Source organism: Bos indicus x Bos taurus, chromosome 7, assembly GCF_003369695.1.
Source record: "Bos indicus x Bos taurus breed Angus x Brahman F1 hybrid chromosome 7, Bos_hybrid_MaternalHap_v2.0, whole genome shotgun sequence".
Taxonomy (NCBI): Eukaryota; Metazoa; Chordata; class Mammalia; order Artiodactyla; family Bovidae; genus Bos; species Bos indicus x Bos taurus.
In genome coordinates, this window is record NC_040082.1 from 84,777,985 (window position 1) to 84,795,218 (window position 17,234).

Here is a 17,234-nt window from a genome sequence, read left to right on the forward strand (position 1 = left end):
CTTTAGTTGCGGTGAGTGGGGCTACTCTCTGTACTAGCAGTGCTCGAGCTACTCACTGCAGTGGCTTCTGTAGTCGTGGAGAACGGGCTCTAGGGTAAGTGGGCTTCAGTAGTTGCGGCTCCCAAGCTCTAGAGCACAGGCTGAACAGTTGTGGTGCACAGGCTTAGCTGTTCCGAGGCAAGAAGGATCTTCCTGGATCAGGGGTTGAACCCATGTCTTCTGCATTGGCGGGTGGATTCTTTACCACTGAGCCTCCAGGGAAGCCCTGACGTAGAGCATTTGATCAAAAGAGGTTGCTAACTTGAGCAGCTAACATGGTTTGTAATTGGAAAAAGAATATCCTAGATAACATAGAAACCAAATGATTGATTGGTCTGTCTTAACTACCCTACCACCACAGCATCCAAAAAAGCTTCCAAAGTAAATAACTAATGTAACTATCTTGGACAATTTCATATTTAAACATTTTACATGCCTTCCAGGTGGGTTCTGTCTGTACACTAGCAATTCTTTCTCATAGGTGGTCTCATGCAGCTGTCTGTAGCAGTCTCATATACACTGTAGACCCTGGGGGAATTTCTGCAAAGCACAAAGAGATTTTTAAAAAATCCCTTCCACTGTCATGGAGTGCAGAACTACTTCTGTCATTTTTTACGAGGATTATATCAGAGACCCTTAGCTTCTCTAGATTGGGAAGCAGAGGAAGGAAGGATGAAGCAAGGTAAGAGTGAAAATAGCTGAGGAATTGGGAAGTATAAGCAGGACAGTTTCTTAAGTTGGGCAATTTGTCTATTGTCCTCCTACCCAAAATAGACAGCTTAAAATAATTCACTTTGGCTCACTCACTGTAGTTATGTGGAATTCTCTCGTTTAGAAGATTCTCTGCATTGCCACATTAACAGCTGCATGGCTTGGGTAAGTTAACCTATCAAAAGACTGTTTCCGTCTTTGTTAGGTAGAGATTATATCTATCTCTCAAAGATATTCCAGTTCAGGGAAAGAGGATGTGTACACGTTTAGGGAAATGTCTGGCACACAGTAGGCTTTCAGTAAATGCTGGCTGTTATGAAAGGAAGCCAGACAGATAATAGGAGTCCAAATATACAAAACCAAATTATTGCCTAACCTACAAATCAATTCATATCCAGAGTCAAACTCTTTAAAAGTCATGGGGGAAAAAAATCATCCTTTTCTCTGTGATATTTTCCATGTGTGTATGTAGTTATAGGAAATAATAAGAGAATTGCTCAGAAACAGATGAAAATACAGTGTATTTAACATCTCAGGCAGATTGTTGCACTGTTAAATAGGCTTTTCCTACTTGTTTTTCATTTAGTACAAATATTAATTTGGAAGAATTTGAAACTTCTGGAATGGATTAATGTTTCAGTTCTACTTATATGTGATCACCCTTCATGCTGGACTTTTGAGCTTTTTGGTGGTTGTAGTTAACAGAAATTTTTAGCATTGTCTGCCACAACCACTGGAGAAGGTAATGGCAACCCACTCTAGTACTCTTGCCTGGAAAATCCTGTGGACGGAGGAGCCTGGTAGGCTGCAGTCCCTGGGGTCGCTAAGAGTTGGACACGACTGAGCGACTTCACTTTGACTTTTCACTTTCATGCATTGGAGAAGGAAATGGCAACCCACTCTAGTGTCTTGCCTAGAGAATCCCAGGGACGGGGGAGCTTGGTGGGCTGCCGTCTATGGGGTTGCACAGAGTCGGACATGACTGAAGCGACTTAGCAGCAGCAGCAGCCACAGCCACATCAATGAATAGATAACTTGATAACCTGAATAAGGAAAAGCATTTTTGTATATTTAAAAATTTCTCTGTTCTCTGATAGAGAGCAGCTACCACCCTATGCATAGCATCTTCTAAATAGTGTTAGTCGCTCAGTCATGTCCGACTCTTTGTGACGGCCATGGACTGTAGCCCGCCAGGCTTCCCTGTCCATGGAATTCTCCAGATAAGAATACTGGAGTGGGTTACCATTTCCTTCTTCAGTCTTCTAAATAAGTAGTTGTTAAATGCATTTGAACTTTTATAGTTTTATATCTGCCCCCAACATTGTGTTCCTGTTCATGTTTTTTTTCCCCTGTGGCTTAAGATAATTTGGTAAGGTTGATTTACTATCTAAAAAGTCACATCAGTTGTGTTTAGAATCCAAATGTTACTTCATAGTTCAAAATGCTGTAATGCAGTATAGTTCCCTAGTCTTCATTTGGCAGGGTAAATGATTCATTAGCCCATATTTTGTGGCAGCCAGAAAGTGATTAGCCAGTACATATAATTTTGTCATGTTGGAAAACTAAAGCTATCTAATATTGTTTCTTGTTTTTCTTCTTTTTGCAATTTTCATCTTCAATAATTTTAACTTTGTGTTTCTATGTAAATGAATACCCTATCTTATACAACCCTCACAGTAACTCTGTAAGTTGGTGTGTTAGTTTAATAACTACTTTCTAGTTGCCGAAGTAACACTATCTTTTCCTCTAAATAAGTGGACCTTTACATAGAAGCATGCATTCAGTTCAGTTCAGTCACTCAGTCATGTCCAACTCTTTGCGACTCCATGAATCGCAGCACGCTAGGCCTCCCTGTCCATCACCAACTCCCGGAGTCCACCCAAACCCATGTCCATTGAGTTGGTGATGCCATCCAACCATCTCGTCCTCTGTCGTCCCCTTGCATTCATGAGACCATAAAGCATGATTGAGGTTTAATGCAACATATATATCAGAGATACAGTGTGAGGACAGAAGGAGAAGGGTCCCTAGTTGTAAGAGGAGTTAAGGAATGCTCACTGGCATGCGCTTTGGTCCTCCATGTAACATGGTGGGTTTGAGCTTCCCAGCAGGTGCCATGAGAGCAGCATTGTGTGGGCGCTGAGACATGTGCAGCCCCAGGGAAACTGCTGCCTTTACTCTGATGGGGTCAACTGAGTGTGTAATCTTGTCCTTGTTGAGAAGTGGCCAGGCATTGAAAAGCCGGGCCACCTAGGAATAAGTTTTCTGCTAATCCTTTTGAAATGTATTAACTGTGAGTCACACTCTCACATTTCTCACATGGCATTCAAAGTTAAATTGCTGGACTACAATCAAGTCATATCAGCTGACTTGATAGTCAAGCTCTAAGAAGGCCCAACTGGTATATGTGGCTGTAACACATTGATCTTTATTTGTAGTTTTGAGACTCCAAGGAGGTGGTACACGTAGGCAGGGATTATTATACCATTTTACAGATTAGGAAACAAACTTTCATAAAGAGGCTGTGACTTGAAAAGAAGCACCCAACCGTTTCTTTGACTGCTTGAGATTTACTGGTATAGTAGAAAATAAAATGCCCTGAATAAAAGATAGAAAACCTACCTTTCATTTTTAGTCTCTACTATAAAAATATGAATTCTGGGAGGGCTGAAAAGTCCTTAGCATGGTTCTTAATAAAATCAATTAGTAAATATTTGTTTAATGAATGAATGGAAGGATGTGGTTGTAGTTTATGCCAGAAACTGCTTTTTGCAACTGTAGGATCTTCAAATAAAAGAATATCAGGAGTTATTTTAAGGGATTGGAACATTTCCCTCTTCAAAGGGTGTCCATATTTCAGCAGCCTTAAGTCTGTCTGGAAACGATATTTTAGTAGCCGTAGATCTCAAGAGAGAGTTTGATACAGCTTTGCTCAATTCTTTAAAACATCAGTAAAGCAATAAAAACCCGAACATTTTCCCCTTCTCCCAAATTAAAAAAAAAAGTGTGTAGCTTACTGTCTTTTGCCTACTATGATCTACAATTGCTGAGCTGAGATACTTTTTACCAAGGCTTTACCAGTTTAATGGTAAAAACAGAATGAATTTGTATAAAAATGGATAGGGAATAGGCTTTGCCCAAATGTGTTATTAGTATTTTTTAACTGTATTCAGAAGTTGCACTGTCTAGACAGTCTTGATTTTCCTTTACACAATAATAAGCCCCTTTATTCAACTTTGGAAAAAGCATGTGATCATAAATCATTCTGATCCCTGCACGATCATCTTTCGTGGGTATTCACATCCTTGTCTAGTGATGTCACAAACACCATCTATACAACTTTGCACACTTAAGATGAAATTTTTGTGGTCTTAAATAACTGGCATGTCCAAAGAAAGAGAACAACTGTGACATTTTAATGTGATATGTACTTAAAGCATTTGTCAATGAAAAGTGCATTGGCGTGCCCATGGTGAGGATGTACACAGAAGCTATTACTGCACTCTAGGTTACAGAGCCAGTGAGACGTTTTTAACTGTAATTAAAAAATCCTTGGAGAAGTATTTTTTCCTAAAGCTTTGTTTTTGTCCATTATTGTAAAAAGAAATCTGGCTTCATCCTAGTTTGTCTCTAAAATGCTCAGGAATCTTATGTTAGGGAAGAAACAACAGGTCAATTTGGCAAGAAATTTTTTTTTTTACTGAGGAATCATCATTAAACGAACCCCTTGTATTGAAGTAGTATTCTCTCTTAGGTCACGCAGAATATGAACTATGACTTCTGATATGTAAAAGATAATTTAAACCAGTGAATTAAAAGACAAGTTAACTTTTGGATATTACAAACTGAAAAACTATAAATTCTTAAAGACATGCATTACAGAATAAATTAATTTATATTATAAACAATGTTAATTATTAAGAACTTACTGTCTTTCTGATCAAATACCTTTTTTGATATTTGTGTTCACCAAAACGTTTAAGAATTAAAAACTAATCCAAAAGAGAGAAACTACCTCCCTTTCCTTTTCATTTAGAAAAAAGTTGTTGTTTGTGATACATTGACAATTTCTTTTTTTCTTATATGGTAAGAGCTAGAGTAGTAAACATAATGAACTGTTCAAGTGACAACATCAGTATTTACATAGCAGGCTGAAATTCAGAGGGGACATCTGATCTGGAAATGTATGGGAGCCATCACTTATTACTCGTCACATATGGATGGTGGTTAAAGCTACAGGTCTGGTGAGATGACCATAGGGAAGAAATAGGGTGAAAAAAAGAGATGGGTCTAAGACCAAGTGTTGAACTGACTTCTGCCATTTAAATGCTGGGGGTAAGAAAAATAAATAAATAAATAAATGCTGGGGGAAAGAGGCTGAGAGAGTATGGTATTTCAAAAAATGTTTGAAGAAAGAGGGGCTTGTCAACAGTATCATGAGCTACTTCAAAAGACCTTTGAGAGAGAGACTAAAAAATGTACATTAGACATTATATTTGGTAGCAGAGAAGACTTTGAATGTCTTGAAACATTTCAGTGTTGTAGCATGGTGAAGCCAGATCGGTGAGCATTGATAAATAGACTGTATAGTATTTCAGCAAGTTTGGCTGGGCATTTGGAGGTGGGATGTGCAGTGTATAGCAAAAAGATAACCATGATTAGAGGAGAAAGAATGATCAAGTTGAGGTCGAAATTTGAATATACAAGGGAGAGTATCCATAGTGTAAAAATTCTACTTTTCTCTACTCCCTGCAAAGAAATGATGACCATGGAAATCAGTTCCTTTTCATTCTTATATTTTTTGTAGTCTCAGAAAAATGGTCAGTTACTCAGGTTTTCTCTCCCGAAGTTTCTCTCTTCATTTTTTTCCGGTAGCTTCCCCCACTAGCTCTTTATCCCTGGCCCCTCTCCTAAGTTCCAGTCATGAATTTTTTAATAGCCTGATAGAACTCTTTGTTTCATGGCTCCTCAAATTCAGTATGTCCAATTGAATTAATCATTTTCTTTTCAGACTGACATAATTGATCAGTATCTCTCTCTGTTCCATTGAGAAATCCTTCCAGTCACTGAGGGCCTACCTCTCTGGGTCTTCCATTGTTTCCTTTGCCTCTCTTCCCCACCCCATTCTTGCTCCCAGTCTCAATCCCTGCTTTGTAGGTTCAGGTTCACAGTGCTACATTTTGAAAGATTATGTCCCTAAATATATTTGAATTAATTTGGTCCATCTCATTCAATATGGTATTATCCAAAAAATCATTTCTTTCTGACATTGTATTCATTATATGAAAAACAGTTAAAAAAAAAAAAAAAGTTTGTCTAAAAATGGTAGATAAAAGATTTTATTTATGTACCTTCTGTCAGTATAATATATAGTCCATAATTGTACATGTGAAATTCTTCTGGTAGTAAGATTTGTATATAATAGTGTGTGTGTGTGTGTGTGTGTGTGTGTGTGTATAGATAAAATGCCATACTCAACAGTGTCCCTATTTCTCTGAAACTAATGTATTTATAGAAACAAAATGTGTATTCTATGTTGGTTTCCTATTATTTTGGAAATTAATATAATTATAAACCCAATTTCATTAACTTAAATTTGTTGATTTAAATATAAATGACATAATTGATTTTAACTTTTGAATTGTATTTTAAAGATTAATAACACTTTTTAAAGTAGAGCTATTGTAACATGATAAGGAAGTTAAAAGTTTATTTGGACTCCTCTTTGTTTTAAAATACATTATTCATGCAGAAAAACCTTATTTTGTGTCTTAAATAATAGTTCATAGTATAGTGGAAAGTAGTATAATTATTGCTAGATTGTCAACTTTGAGGTTGAATTCTAATAAACACCCACAGCAAAAATTTTGAGATGCCATCTTGCTTCTGAATTATTAAAGACACCCACATTAGTACTTAGCCTTAGAGAAAGTAGCCTGTTAGGTACACACATCTTTAGTTTTCTTTTAATAGAAATGGGAATAGAAAGTCTCTCTTCATTATTATAGGTATTGAATTTTCTTGTAATACTTGCAGGTTATATAATAATTTAAACTGTTATTTTATAACTGAAGAGCATTAAATATCCTAGAGTGAAATCTAAGGAACTTCTGGCTATTTTAAAGGTAATTGAGTTAAAAGGCAGACATTTTTGTTCTTGTTTTATTTGGATAATGGAACAGTTGAGTCATCAGTTCTCTTTTGGGGGCAAGGCTTGGGGAACTCATCAGTGATGTCCTACTGTCTAGAACGTAAACGGCGGTGGACATAAAGCCAAAGTGGGGTGCTGAGCTACCAGGCCCCTGATTACATTTTTCCTGTTTGTACATGTTTCTAACATGTTTAGCTGTTACTGGTTTATGTCAAATTCTACGTGAGAAAGAGGGCTAAAAATAGGCAGATACATTGACTGAAATGAGGAGTAACAATCTGCAGTCTGATAGAGAAGAGGTGAGAAAGATGAAAAGATGTAGTCATTGCAACAAGTACTTCATGGTCTAGCAATTCTATATGTATACCCAGGATAAATAAAAAACACATGTAGCTCAGTAGTTAAGAATCTGCCTGCCAATGTAAGAGACGCAGGTTCAATCCCTGGGTTGGGAAGATCCCCTGGAGAAGGAAATGGCAACCCACTCCCGTATCTTTGCCTGGGAAGTCCCATGCACAGAGAAGCCTGGCAGACTGTAGTCCATGGGGTCGCAAAAGAGTTGGACAGAACTTAGCGACTAAACAACAGCAGGTCTTGGTTGACAGCACTTTGAAAAACCATCAGCAACAATGCATTTGAATCTACTTGGCTAGCAGAAGTCAAAGGAAAAAAGGAAGTTTGTATTATTACATACATTTCACTCTGTTGTAACACAAAACTTGCTTCAGCTCATTTTTGTGAGAAAAATTATATTCAGAATTCAGTAGAGTGTGCAACCACTGAAAATGATTCTTTAAAAGGAACTATAAAAAAAAAGAAAAAAAAAAGGAACTATGGACAGGGAAAGAGAATGTAAAGAACAGAAACTAAGAATTATAGAATCAGACGTGAAACATAAAAGCCTTAGAGGGAAACACTTGTGAAAATGCACTGTGTCAACCAGTTCATGTCTGAATCTGAGAAAAGTCAGGCAAGAGTGAAGAGCACTGAATGAAGTACTGAGTAAAGACAGCAGTTAGGAGTGAACCTTGGGGTCAACAGAGTCCCACTATCAGCAACTGTACAGAGAAAAGCATTCATTGGTTCCAAAGAGGAGTTTGACAGTGTTAACACTGAAATTTCAGATATGGGTTGGATGCATCCGGGCAATATGAAGTTGAGACTAGAGAGACAAGGTCTGAATTGACCCACCTGGCTAGCCTATACTTAGCAAATAGTATTCTTTATGTTCTCGGGATACCACCAAAATGTAATTAAAATTTGAAATTATTAAAATGGATTTGATGTCACAATAAGATTTACAGGTTTAAAACTCAATGATTAAGGTTTTCTTCCACTTTATTGATTTACATTTTCGATCCCTGGGTTGGGAAGATCCCCTGGAGAAGGGAAAGGCTACCCACTCCAGTATTCTGGCCTGGAGAATTCATGGACTGTATAGTCCATGGGGTCGCAAAGAGTCGGTCACAACTGAGTGACTTTCACTTTCAGGTAAAATATTTAGAAACTCTTGGTTCTTGGAATTCTGTACTGTGCCCTCCTTAAACATGGTTAAGTGTGTTTAGTGATGATTGTTTTATCAAGTGGTTTTAAATGTTAAATAACTCTTAAGCATAATTCACATTTCCTCTTATGACCAGGAACCTTTTGAGGATGGCTTTGCAAATGGAGAAGAAAGCACACCAACCAGAGAGGCTGTGGTCACATACACTGCGGAAAGTAAAGGAGTCGTGAAGTTTGGCTGGATTAAGGGTGTTCTAGTATGTACCTATAGACCTAATTTTAGAGTCACATATTTCTGTTTATTAGAAAGTCTTCCTAGTATTATCATTAATTCTCAAATAATGTTTTCTCTTCCTAAAACAGTTTTATCTGGTTTTTAAGGAGAACCAAATTAATAACTTATACCTCCTTTTCTTCTGGGTATTAAATTGGGTAAAGGAAATATGCTTATTCATTTAATTGAATTATACTTGGTTACCTCTGAATTATATTATATAACCTCTTATGAATCTCACATATTGTCACTTCTCAGAAATTAAGTATGAAGCTGTTACATTGATGGGAGCAGCAGGATCAAGGAAGCTGGGCAGGCAGCATAGCTGAAATGTGCCTGCTTCCTTTCCTGCTACCAGATTGTCTTTTGAAGAGAAATGTGTAGAAGTTAAGCAGCAGAATATAGGAGAAATATTTATGTTGAGATCACATCAGTAGACAGGTTTAGGTAACTAAGGTTCAGATTTACTTTTTTTTTTTTTCCCCTGTGTTTGAATAGGCTCTAAGGATCTAACTAGAGTAGACAGTCTGACTGAGACTCTGGAAGCGCTAAATTAGAGTTGTGTTGATATTTAGGGGAGTAGAGGGAAAGTTCCAGTTCTAGCCATAGTTTTATTGTCTAATTGGTAGAATGCATTTTATGCTCTGGGTTGTATTGTTTGCCTAGTCTTAGATTTTAGCATTTCAGAAGACTGTATACTGTGTATGAGCATAATAAATAAAAGTAAAAATAAGTTGGGGATACTGTCTTACAAAGAGTTTTGGTTTCTGAAACGTGTCAATAGTTAGCATTTGAGTTGACGAATATTACAGAATTATTTAAGGCTACTTAGAAATTATGAAATGAGGATGTTATTAAGGAGTAAGTTAAAAATTAAACTTACTTGGTTTGAAAAGGCGGAACATACACCTCTCTTCTTTAGGGCTGAAGTCTTAAAATATTCCTTGTATCTTTCTTGTTCATTTGCTTCTGCTGCTTCACATAATTTGTGTGTGTGTGTGTAAAATATATACACACTCATATATTACATCATATTTATACTTTAGTTAGCTCACATTGAAGCTCTCACTAAAGCTCTTTTTAAAAATATCTGTTAAAGAAAATCTTCGGATAAGAGATTTGAAATGACTTTCTGTAGTTTTAAAAGTATGTTATCCAGCTATTGGCTAGTTGAGCATTTACTGTGTATTGTATTTAATTACTTTTCATCTGTGACTTGGCTCTTCCTCTTCTAGGTACGTTGTATGTTAAACATTTGGGGAGTGATGCTCTTTATTAGATTGTCATGGATTGTGGGTCAAGCTGGAATAGGTGAGTGAAATTACATACTGTTGATTCATTTGAGAATGAGTAGGCAAAGTAACTGAGTTCATAAAATTCAATAAAGTTCATAAAATTCAACTGAGTTCATAAAATTCTAAAGTTCATAAAATTCAATCAGTTGGAATCATTCTAGGCTACATTCTCCTTTGTGTCAGACAGTTGTCTTAATGTCCCTTTTTCTAATTCTGGATTTGATCTAAAATGGGTTAAAAGTAAGATAATTTGTAAGTTATAATGTTAATTCAGTATACTTAGACTCATCAGTTCTAGATGTGGCAGATTTAAATGAGACTACAAGTATTCTCAAGTTCTCTTTTCTCTTTCCCTGAAGGTCTGTCAGTCATTGTAATAGCAATGGCCACTGTCGTGACAACTATCACAGGATTGTCTACATCAGCAATAGCTACTAATGGGTTTGTACGAGGAGGTAAATTCAGTCTTTTCACATCATCGTCATTGGATTACTGACACTAAATAAACAGATTTAAAAATATTTCTATTTTTTACCTTAAAAACAACATTTTGGGTTCTGTATAGGCAAGAAAGTTGCTGTTGAGCACTTCTGAAGTAGATTTTGAATATAAAATTTTAAATTGATCCATACACAAACATGTATGCTTCAAATTGTTCAGGTGTTCAGGTGTCTGGTAGCAAGAATGGAGCTTCTAACTGGGTTTCTTCTCCGTTGAGGCACCCTTTGTTACCTCCTCCCAGGATTTCGCCCTTGGATTAGTGTTGTGCAGCCTGCATTTGGTCAGTATTATACAGGTGTCACCTCGTTCCTCCCCACTGAAGGAAATGTTCCTCATGGTCTTAACAGCTTGTGTAAGTTAAACCTGAATCCATACCCTCAAATCCAGCTCTCTTCTGAGGGTACCCTGAGGCCTGTTGTATTGGAGCCCACAAGATCTGCCTTGTAAGGTTTTACTCTGGCCAGGAAGAATACCCAAGACAGCAGGAGAATGGTTTTGGGACCCCTGAGAACAAGAAGAAAAGAAGTCCATTTTCTAAAGCAGAACTCATCATTCAGCTGGAGGGGAAGATGCTGAGAGAAAGAAGAGAAGATGTGTACCAGCTCCTATAAATTTGTCATAGCAGATCAACTGAGGAGGGCATCTGCCTGTTCCATCTGCCTCAACTATTTTGCAGATCTGTATTTAACGTTACGTACATACAACTTCTGCTTTATCTGTATTAGTACTTGGGGAAAGAACCAGATTCAGCTTTTCATTTTTCCCCAGTCTCTTCATATATCTTATGTTTCAGAGGATTCAGATCACTGTGGCCCTAGCGGAAGCTGGTAGCTCATATCAGTACAGTTATGACTGTGTGTTGGCTGTTTTATGTGTACATGAAGTTGGGGTCTAAGATGTGGGTATGCCCGAGAGTTAATCAGGCAATGCTGAGAGGTTCTTGGTTGCTTGTCAACTAGGTGCCCCATGCCTCATTTCATTCTGCTACTATTAGGGAATGGAAGTAGAAGGAGAAATGGATGCAGTATTAGTTATTTGAGAGGATCAGCAAATCATCATCGACTTTCTCCTTGTCTTCAGCCCTTCAAATCTAGGTTGTGAGCCTCAAGGGGATTGGGGCACAGACCCACTGTCAGCACAAACCCCAGACTGTTCTCTATGGGAGTTCAAACTTCTGGAAAGTATAGATTTTCCTGCATTGTGACTAAAAAACCACTTCATGCAGTACTACCAGTAGTTTTTATATATTTTTACAAATACTTCAGAGACTTGTATCCAATCTTCTGTCCTGGGTCATGGACAAAGTATGAGAATGTGGAATGCATGAAGCTGTGTCCCAAAAAAGTACCGTGTTGCAGTTTTGTCTGACTTCCCTCAAAATGATAAGTCAGTTTACAGAGTAAACTAAAACTATAGGGAAAAACACACACACACACACATATAAATATATATATATATAAACATAATATATATATATAAAACATATATATATGGAATTATATAATTTGAAATTCTTATGTTACCACTTATTCTTAAATGACAAAGTAAATATGTTTGCTGAGATAATGAAACCTATAGGAAAAGAGAAGCCGTTAATTTAAAGAAATGACCAAATACTTTGAAGCTTTACTAGAAGGCATTGATTTTTCATTTAGATCAGTCAATGATGTTAGAAACCTAGTTGATCTTTTATAGAATATAAGTGAGCTGCATTATCTGCAGTTAAAGTTCCTGTAGATTCTTGCAATGAATGTAAACTCCTGTCTCCTCTATATATGCTTCATAGACTTTGAGATCCCTAACAGAATTTATTTTGGTTTCTTGGTAAAACAGTATTACCACATGGGAAAAAGTGGATATAGGTATAAAACTGGTGAGATTACATTTTATTCTGTATTCATGATTCTAAATTAAAAATACCAGTATGAATCATACAGTTTATCCCCAAAGAGTGTATTTCTTAGCTCTCTCCACAAAAATCACCTGTCACGGATGGTCAGCCCAGTCAGTGAGCACCCCTAGTGCCCACATTGTGTATTTTCATTCCAAGGAACCAGGGGACCTTGGAGAAATTACTGATTCCATATCCGGGTAGGACATGTACTAGACAAGTCTAGACATCTTTTCTCATCAGTAAGTAAAGAAGATAACAAAGGCTATTGTTTCATGTTAAAAGGACTGAGGAGCCAACTTGAAAAAGCTAATACTTTGGATAGTTTGAACAGGAGTACTACTAATTATAACTGATTTAAATGAAAGCATAATATAAGATAAAATCCCTAGCTTCACAGACATCACACAAACATACAAAATCTCATTTTTACCTTTGTAGAATGCTGGAGAACTAATTTATTTTGAAAATTGATAAAGAATCTAGTGTGAATCAGGCTTTCTGAATGAAAATTTCCTTACCTCAACTCAGTATAAGAAAGAAATGAATAAGAGATTTATCCTTTAGGTAATTATTCTACAAAATAAGTGAAGAAGAAAAAGAAATTTGAGTACCCCAATTCTGTAAACACTTTACTTAATAAGAGCACCTGTGAAGTACTGAATGTGATGTGCCTATAGCTCCAGGAAGCATAGAATAGGCAGGGAAAAGAGGACTTACAAATGAGACTATAGGATGACAGCAGCAAATGCCAGACTGGGAATCTCTCTGGAACAAGGAATCCTTGTTCAGTAAAATTTTGCAGGGAGCAAAAAGATAGAGAGGGGGTTATGGTTTAAAACAAACTTTCAGACTTGCTTCGTGTATAGATGGGGTTATCTTTCAGTATTGTGGGACCAGGGGTGCCTACACTGAATGCCCTCTATCCCAGTCACTGAGGACTTAATTTTGACTTCTTCCTTGAAAGGGCTGCATAATGGGAGATCAGGGGAACTGGAACTATCTAGAAGGTCAGGGTGCAAAGAGTTAGGTAGAGATGCAATGGGAATAGCAATATCTGCATTGGATGCCCTCTAGCCCAATCACTGAGGATTGAAAGTTGACTATTAAGGGAATTAACAAGAAAATATTTTACTCAAAATATTGCTGATTGTGGTTGCTCTGTTTAATAATTTCATTTTCAAGAGCCCTCTTTTAAACTGGGAAGGCCCAGGGGGATGGTATGGGGAGGGGGGAGGGAGGAGGGTTCAGGATGGGGAGCATGTGTATATCTGAATAAAATCTTAAAAAAAAAAATAAATAAATAAATAAAAATAAAGACATCACTTTGCCAAAAAAAAATAAAATAAAATAAACTTGAGCATGTAGTAATTAATATAAACTACTTTGAGGTAGTGTTTGACAGTTTCATTTGTTTTATCTTGGTTCTTAATTATAATATGTATTTTTCTATATTAATACCGAATAATATTTTATTCTCATTTTATAAGGTGTGTGCTTCCAACTCCACGGAAGTGTGTGAAATGTGTTTTGTTCTTTATGCCATAGGAGAGATTTAATGTTACTAAGTAAGATCATGGCATCTGGTCCCATCACTTCATGGCAAATAGATAGGGAAACAGTGGAAACAGTGTCAGACTTTATTTTTTGGGGGGCTCCAAAATCACTGCAGATGGTGACTGCAGCCATGAAATTAAAAGACGCTTACTCCTTGGAAGGAAAGTTATGACCAACCTAGATAGCATATTCAAAAGCAGAGACATTAGTTTGCCAACAAAGGTCCGTCTAGTCAAGGCTATGGTTTTTCCAGTGGTCATGTATGGATGTGAGAGTTGGACGTGAAGAAAGCTGAGTGCCGAAGAATTGATGCTTTTGAACTGTGGTGTTGGAGAAGACTCTTGAGAGTTCCTTGGACCGCAAGGAGATCTAACCAGTCCATTCTGAAGGAGATCAGCCCTGGGATTTCTTTGGAAGGAATGATGCTAAAGCTGAAACTCCAGTACTTTGGCCACCTCATGCGAAGAGTTGACTCATTGGAAAAGACTCTGATGCTGGGAGGGATTGGGGGCAGGAGGAGAAGGGGATGACAGAGGATGAGATGGCTGGATGGCATCACTGACTCGATGGACGTGAGTCTGAGTGAACTCCGGGAGGTGGTGATGGACAGGGAGGCCTGGTGCTCTGCAATTCACGGGCTCGCAAAGAGTCGGACACGACTGAGTGACTGAACTGAACTGAAGTAGCCTTTACACTGACTTTAACAGTACCTTTTAGAGATTTAAACAGGTAGAATCTAGAGAAGTGTAGTTTTTTAAAAAATAGAAATTAACTGTCAACTTGTAAAGAAATGTGCTGTTCTGTGCTTAGTCGCTCAGTCGTGTTCAACTCTTTGTGACCCCATGGACTGCAGACAGCCAGCCTCCTCTTGTCCATGGGAATTCTCCAGGCAAGAATACTGGAGTGGGTTGCCATGCCTTCCACCAGGGGATCTTCTCAACCCAGGGATCGAACCCAGGTCTCCCACATTGCAGCCAGATTCTTTACCGAGTGAGCCACCAGGGAAGCCCAAGGATACTGGTGTGGGTAGCCTATCCCTTCTCTAGGGGATCTTCTCGAACCAGGAATTGAACTGGGGTCTCCTGCATTGCAGGTGGATTCTTTACCAGCTGAGCTACCAGGGAAGCCCTGTAAAGAAGTATAATGGTGTCTGATTATGAAGTCTAGGATAAAAATAATACGGAAACATTCAGGGGAAGAAAAAGAGTTAAAACTTAGAAAATGCAAGGTTTTTAGTTTCAGTCTTGATTGGAATATAGTAATAATGGGAGGAGGGTACTATTTGAAGCTATTAGTGGCAAGTTAGAGAACCATCTCCTCAGTCCTCTATTTCCATGGAGTAGAACTAGCACCGCCAACTAGCTGATGGAGTCCCCTCTTTCCTTCTCCTCTGGCATACTCCCTGCCCTAGCCATATACACATGCAGCCCAGAACTCTTTCCCATCCTGCAAATCCTGCCAGTGTTCTTGAAAGCTCCTATTTTACAGAATTTACAGGTTCTGCAACTCAGATGGTGCTGGCCAGCTTTCTACTGTCACTCAGATCTGCGTTTCCTAGATTTCACAGGCCAGAGTTTCTTCTGTCCACAGACAATTAATCTCTGAATATCAACTCATTATGAAATAGAGGACAACCACAGGCAGCCTTTTATAATATGGAGATGTGAATTCTGGATTTTGATTTATAGTGTATTATATGAACTGAGCAATAGAAGGGAACAGTTCTTCAACCACTGTGTGGTTTGGAGCACTAAAAACAGAGGTCAGTACACTTTCAAATAAAAGCCCAGACTACATCAAATTTCTGGGAGGTAGTTCTGAGAATCTAAAATCAGTAGAAACCTACCTATGTGACTAAGATCAAATTTTTACATTCCTTGTATTTCAGTTCATCAACAGATAATTGTTGAGTATGGGTTTTAGATTTTTAACTATGAACAGGCTCACATTATGTGAGACAGAGATTATGTTTCTCCCCGCTGCTGTCACTCCCCTCCACCCCCACTTAGATAGCCACTTGTCTAGCTCCATTTGTCAACAAACTATCTACTCCATACTGAATTAGTTTTGGTGCTGTTGTTGAAAACCGAATTTTCTGTGTATTGTCTTTATTGTATCCTGTTCCATTGATTCGTTTATTCTTATACCAGTTATTCCAAGACTACCCTGTTTTGATTGCTTAGCTTTATAAGTTCTAAGTCTTTAAACTTTGTTCTTTTTCAAAATTGTTTTGACTCTTCTAGGTTCTTTGTATTGCCATATAAAATTTTTGAATTGGCAGTATCAATTTCTCTGAAGACAGAAAACCTTGCTGGGACTTTGGGATTTCACTCTTAACATTTTTGCCGGGGAAGAATGGTCATGTTAACAATATTGACTCTTCCAGTCTCTAAACATGGTGTATCTTTCTATTTATTTAGATCTTTGTTTCTGTCAGCAGTATTGTATATTTTTCAGTATAGAGATCTTGCATGTTTTGTTCAATGTATCCCTCAGTCATGTTTTTCATCTGGTAGATGGTAATTGTAAATTTCATTTTCCAAATTTTTTAATGACTGTGTGTAGAAACGCAGTAGACTTACGTGTCTTGGTTCTGTGACTTTGCTAAAGATAAAGTCGTCATCTGTGAACAGACATGGTTTATACTCTTTCTTTTCAATCTTTAGTGTTTTCTTCTCTCCCTCTCTTTTTCCCTCTCCTTCTATTTTGTCAGCCTGTTGAAATAGATAGGACCTTCAGTACCATGGTAAAGAAGCAGTGAGGATAAACATCCTTGTGGTGTTGCCAGTTTTAGGGGGACTGAGTTGAATATATCACTATTAAGATGTTAACTGTGGAGTTCTAGAAGATGTAATTTGTCAGATTGAGACAGTTCTATTTCTAGATTGCTGGTAGTATTTATCATGAATGAATGTTGGATTTTGTTACACTTTTTCTACATCTGTTGAAATGGTTATGTGGTTTTTTTCTCTTATTCTGTTATTATCAAAATTATATGGTATTTTGAATCTCAGTAACCTCGCATTCGTGGCATAAACTCCACAAAGATCAAAGATATATTTGGTCAAAAAAATATTATGGTTTCTGCTACTTTTTACTTGCTAACATTTTGTTAACGACTTTTGAATCTATGATCATGAGAAATATTTGTCTAAAATTTTCTTTTTTTGTCATAATCTGTGTCAGGTTTTGGTATTAGGATTAAGTTCAACTCATAAGGGGTGTTGGCTAGTACTGGTTCTTCCTCAATTTTCTGAAAGAGTTTTTGTAAAACTGATCTTATTTCTTCCTCACTGCTGAAGCTCCCTGGGC

General features: G+C 37.5%; 1 protein-coding gene across 2 annotated transcripts in view; it reads left to right on the forward strand.

The window, feature by feature from the left end:
* Positions 1–17,234, forward strand: part of SLC12A2 (solute carrier family 12 member 2) — a 93,900-nt gene that overhangs the window by 17,113 nt on the left and 59,553 nt on the right. For both annotated transcript variants that reach the window (XM_027547032.1, XM_027547033.1), the window contains exons 2-4: positions 8,542–8,661; positions 9,914–9,989; positions 10,333–10,428. In XM_027547032.1, coding sequence (XP_027402833.1) covers positions 8,542–8,661; positions 9,914–9,989; positions 10,333–10,428 — 292 coding nt within the window. The remainder of the gene's footprint in view (positions 1–8,541; positions 8,662–9,913; positions 9,990–10,332; positions 10,429–17,234) is intronic.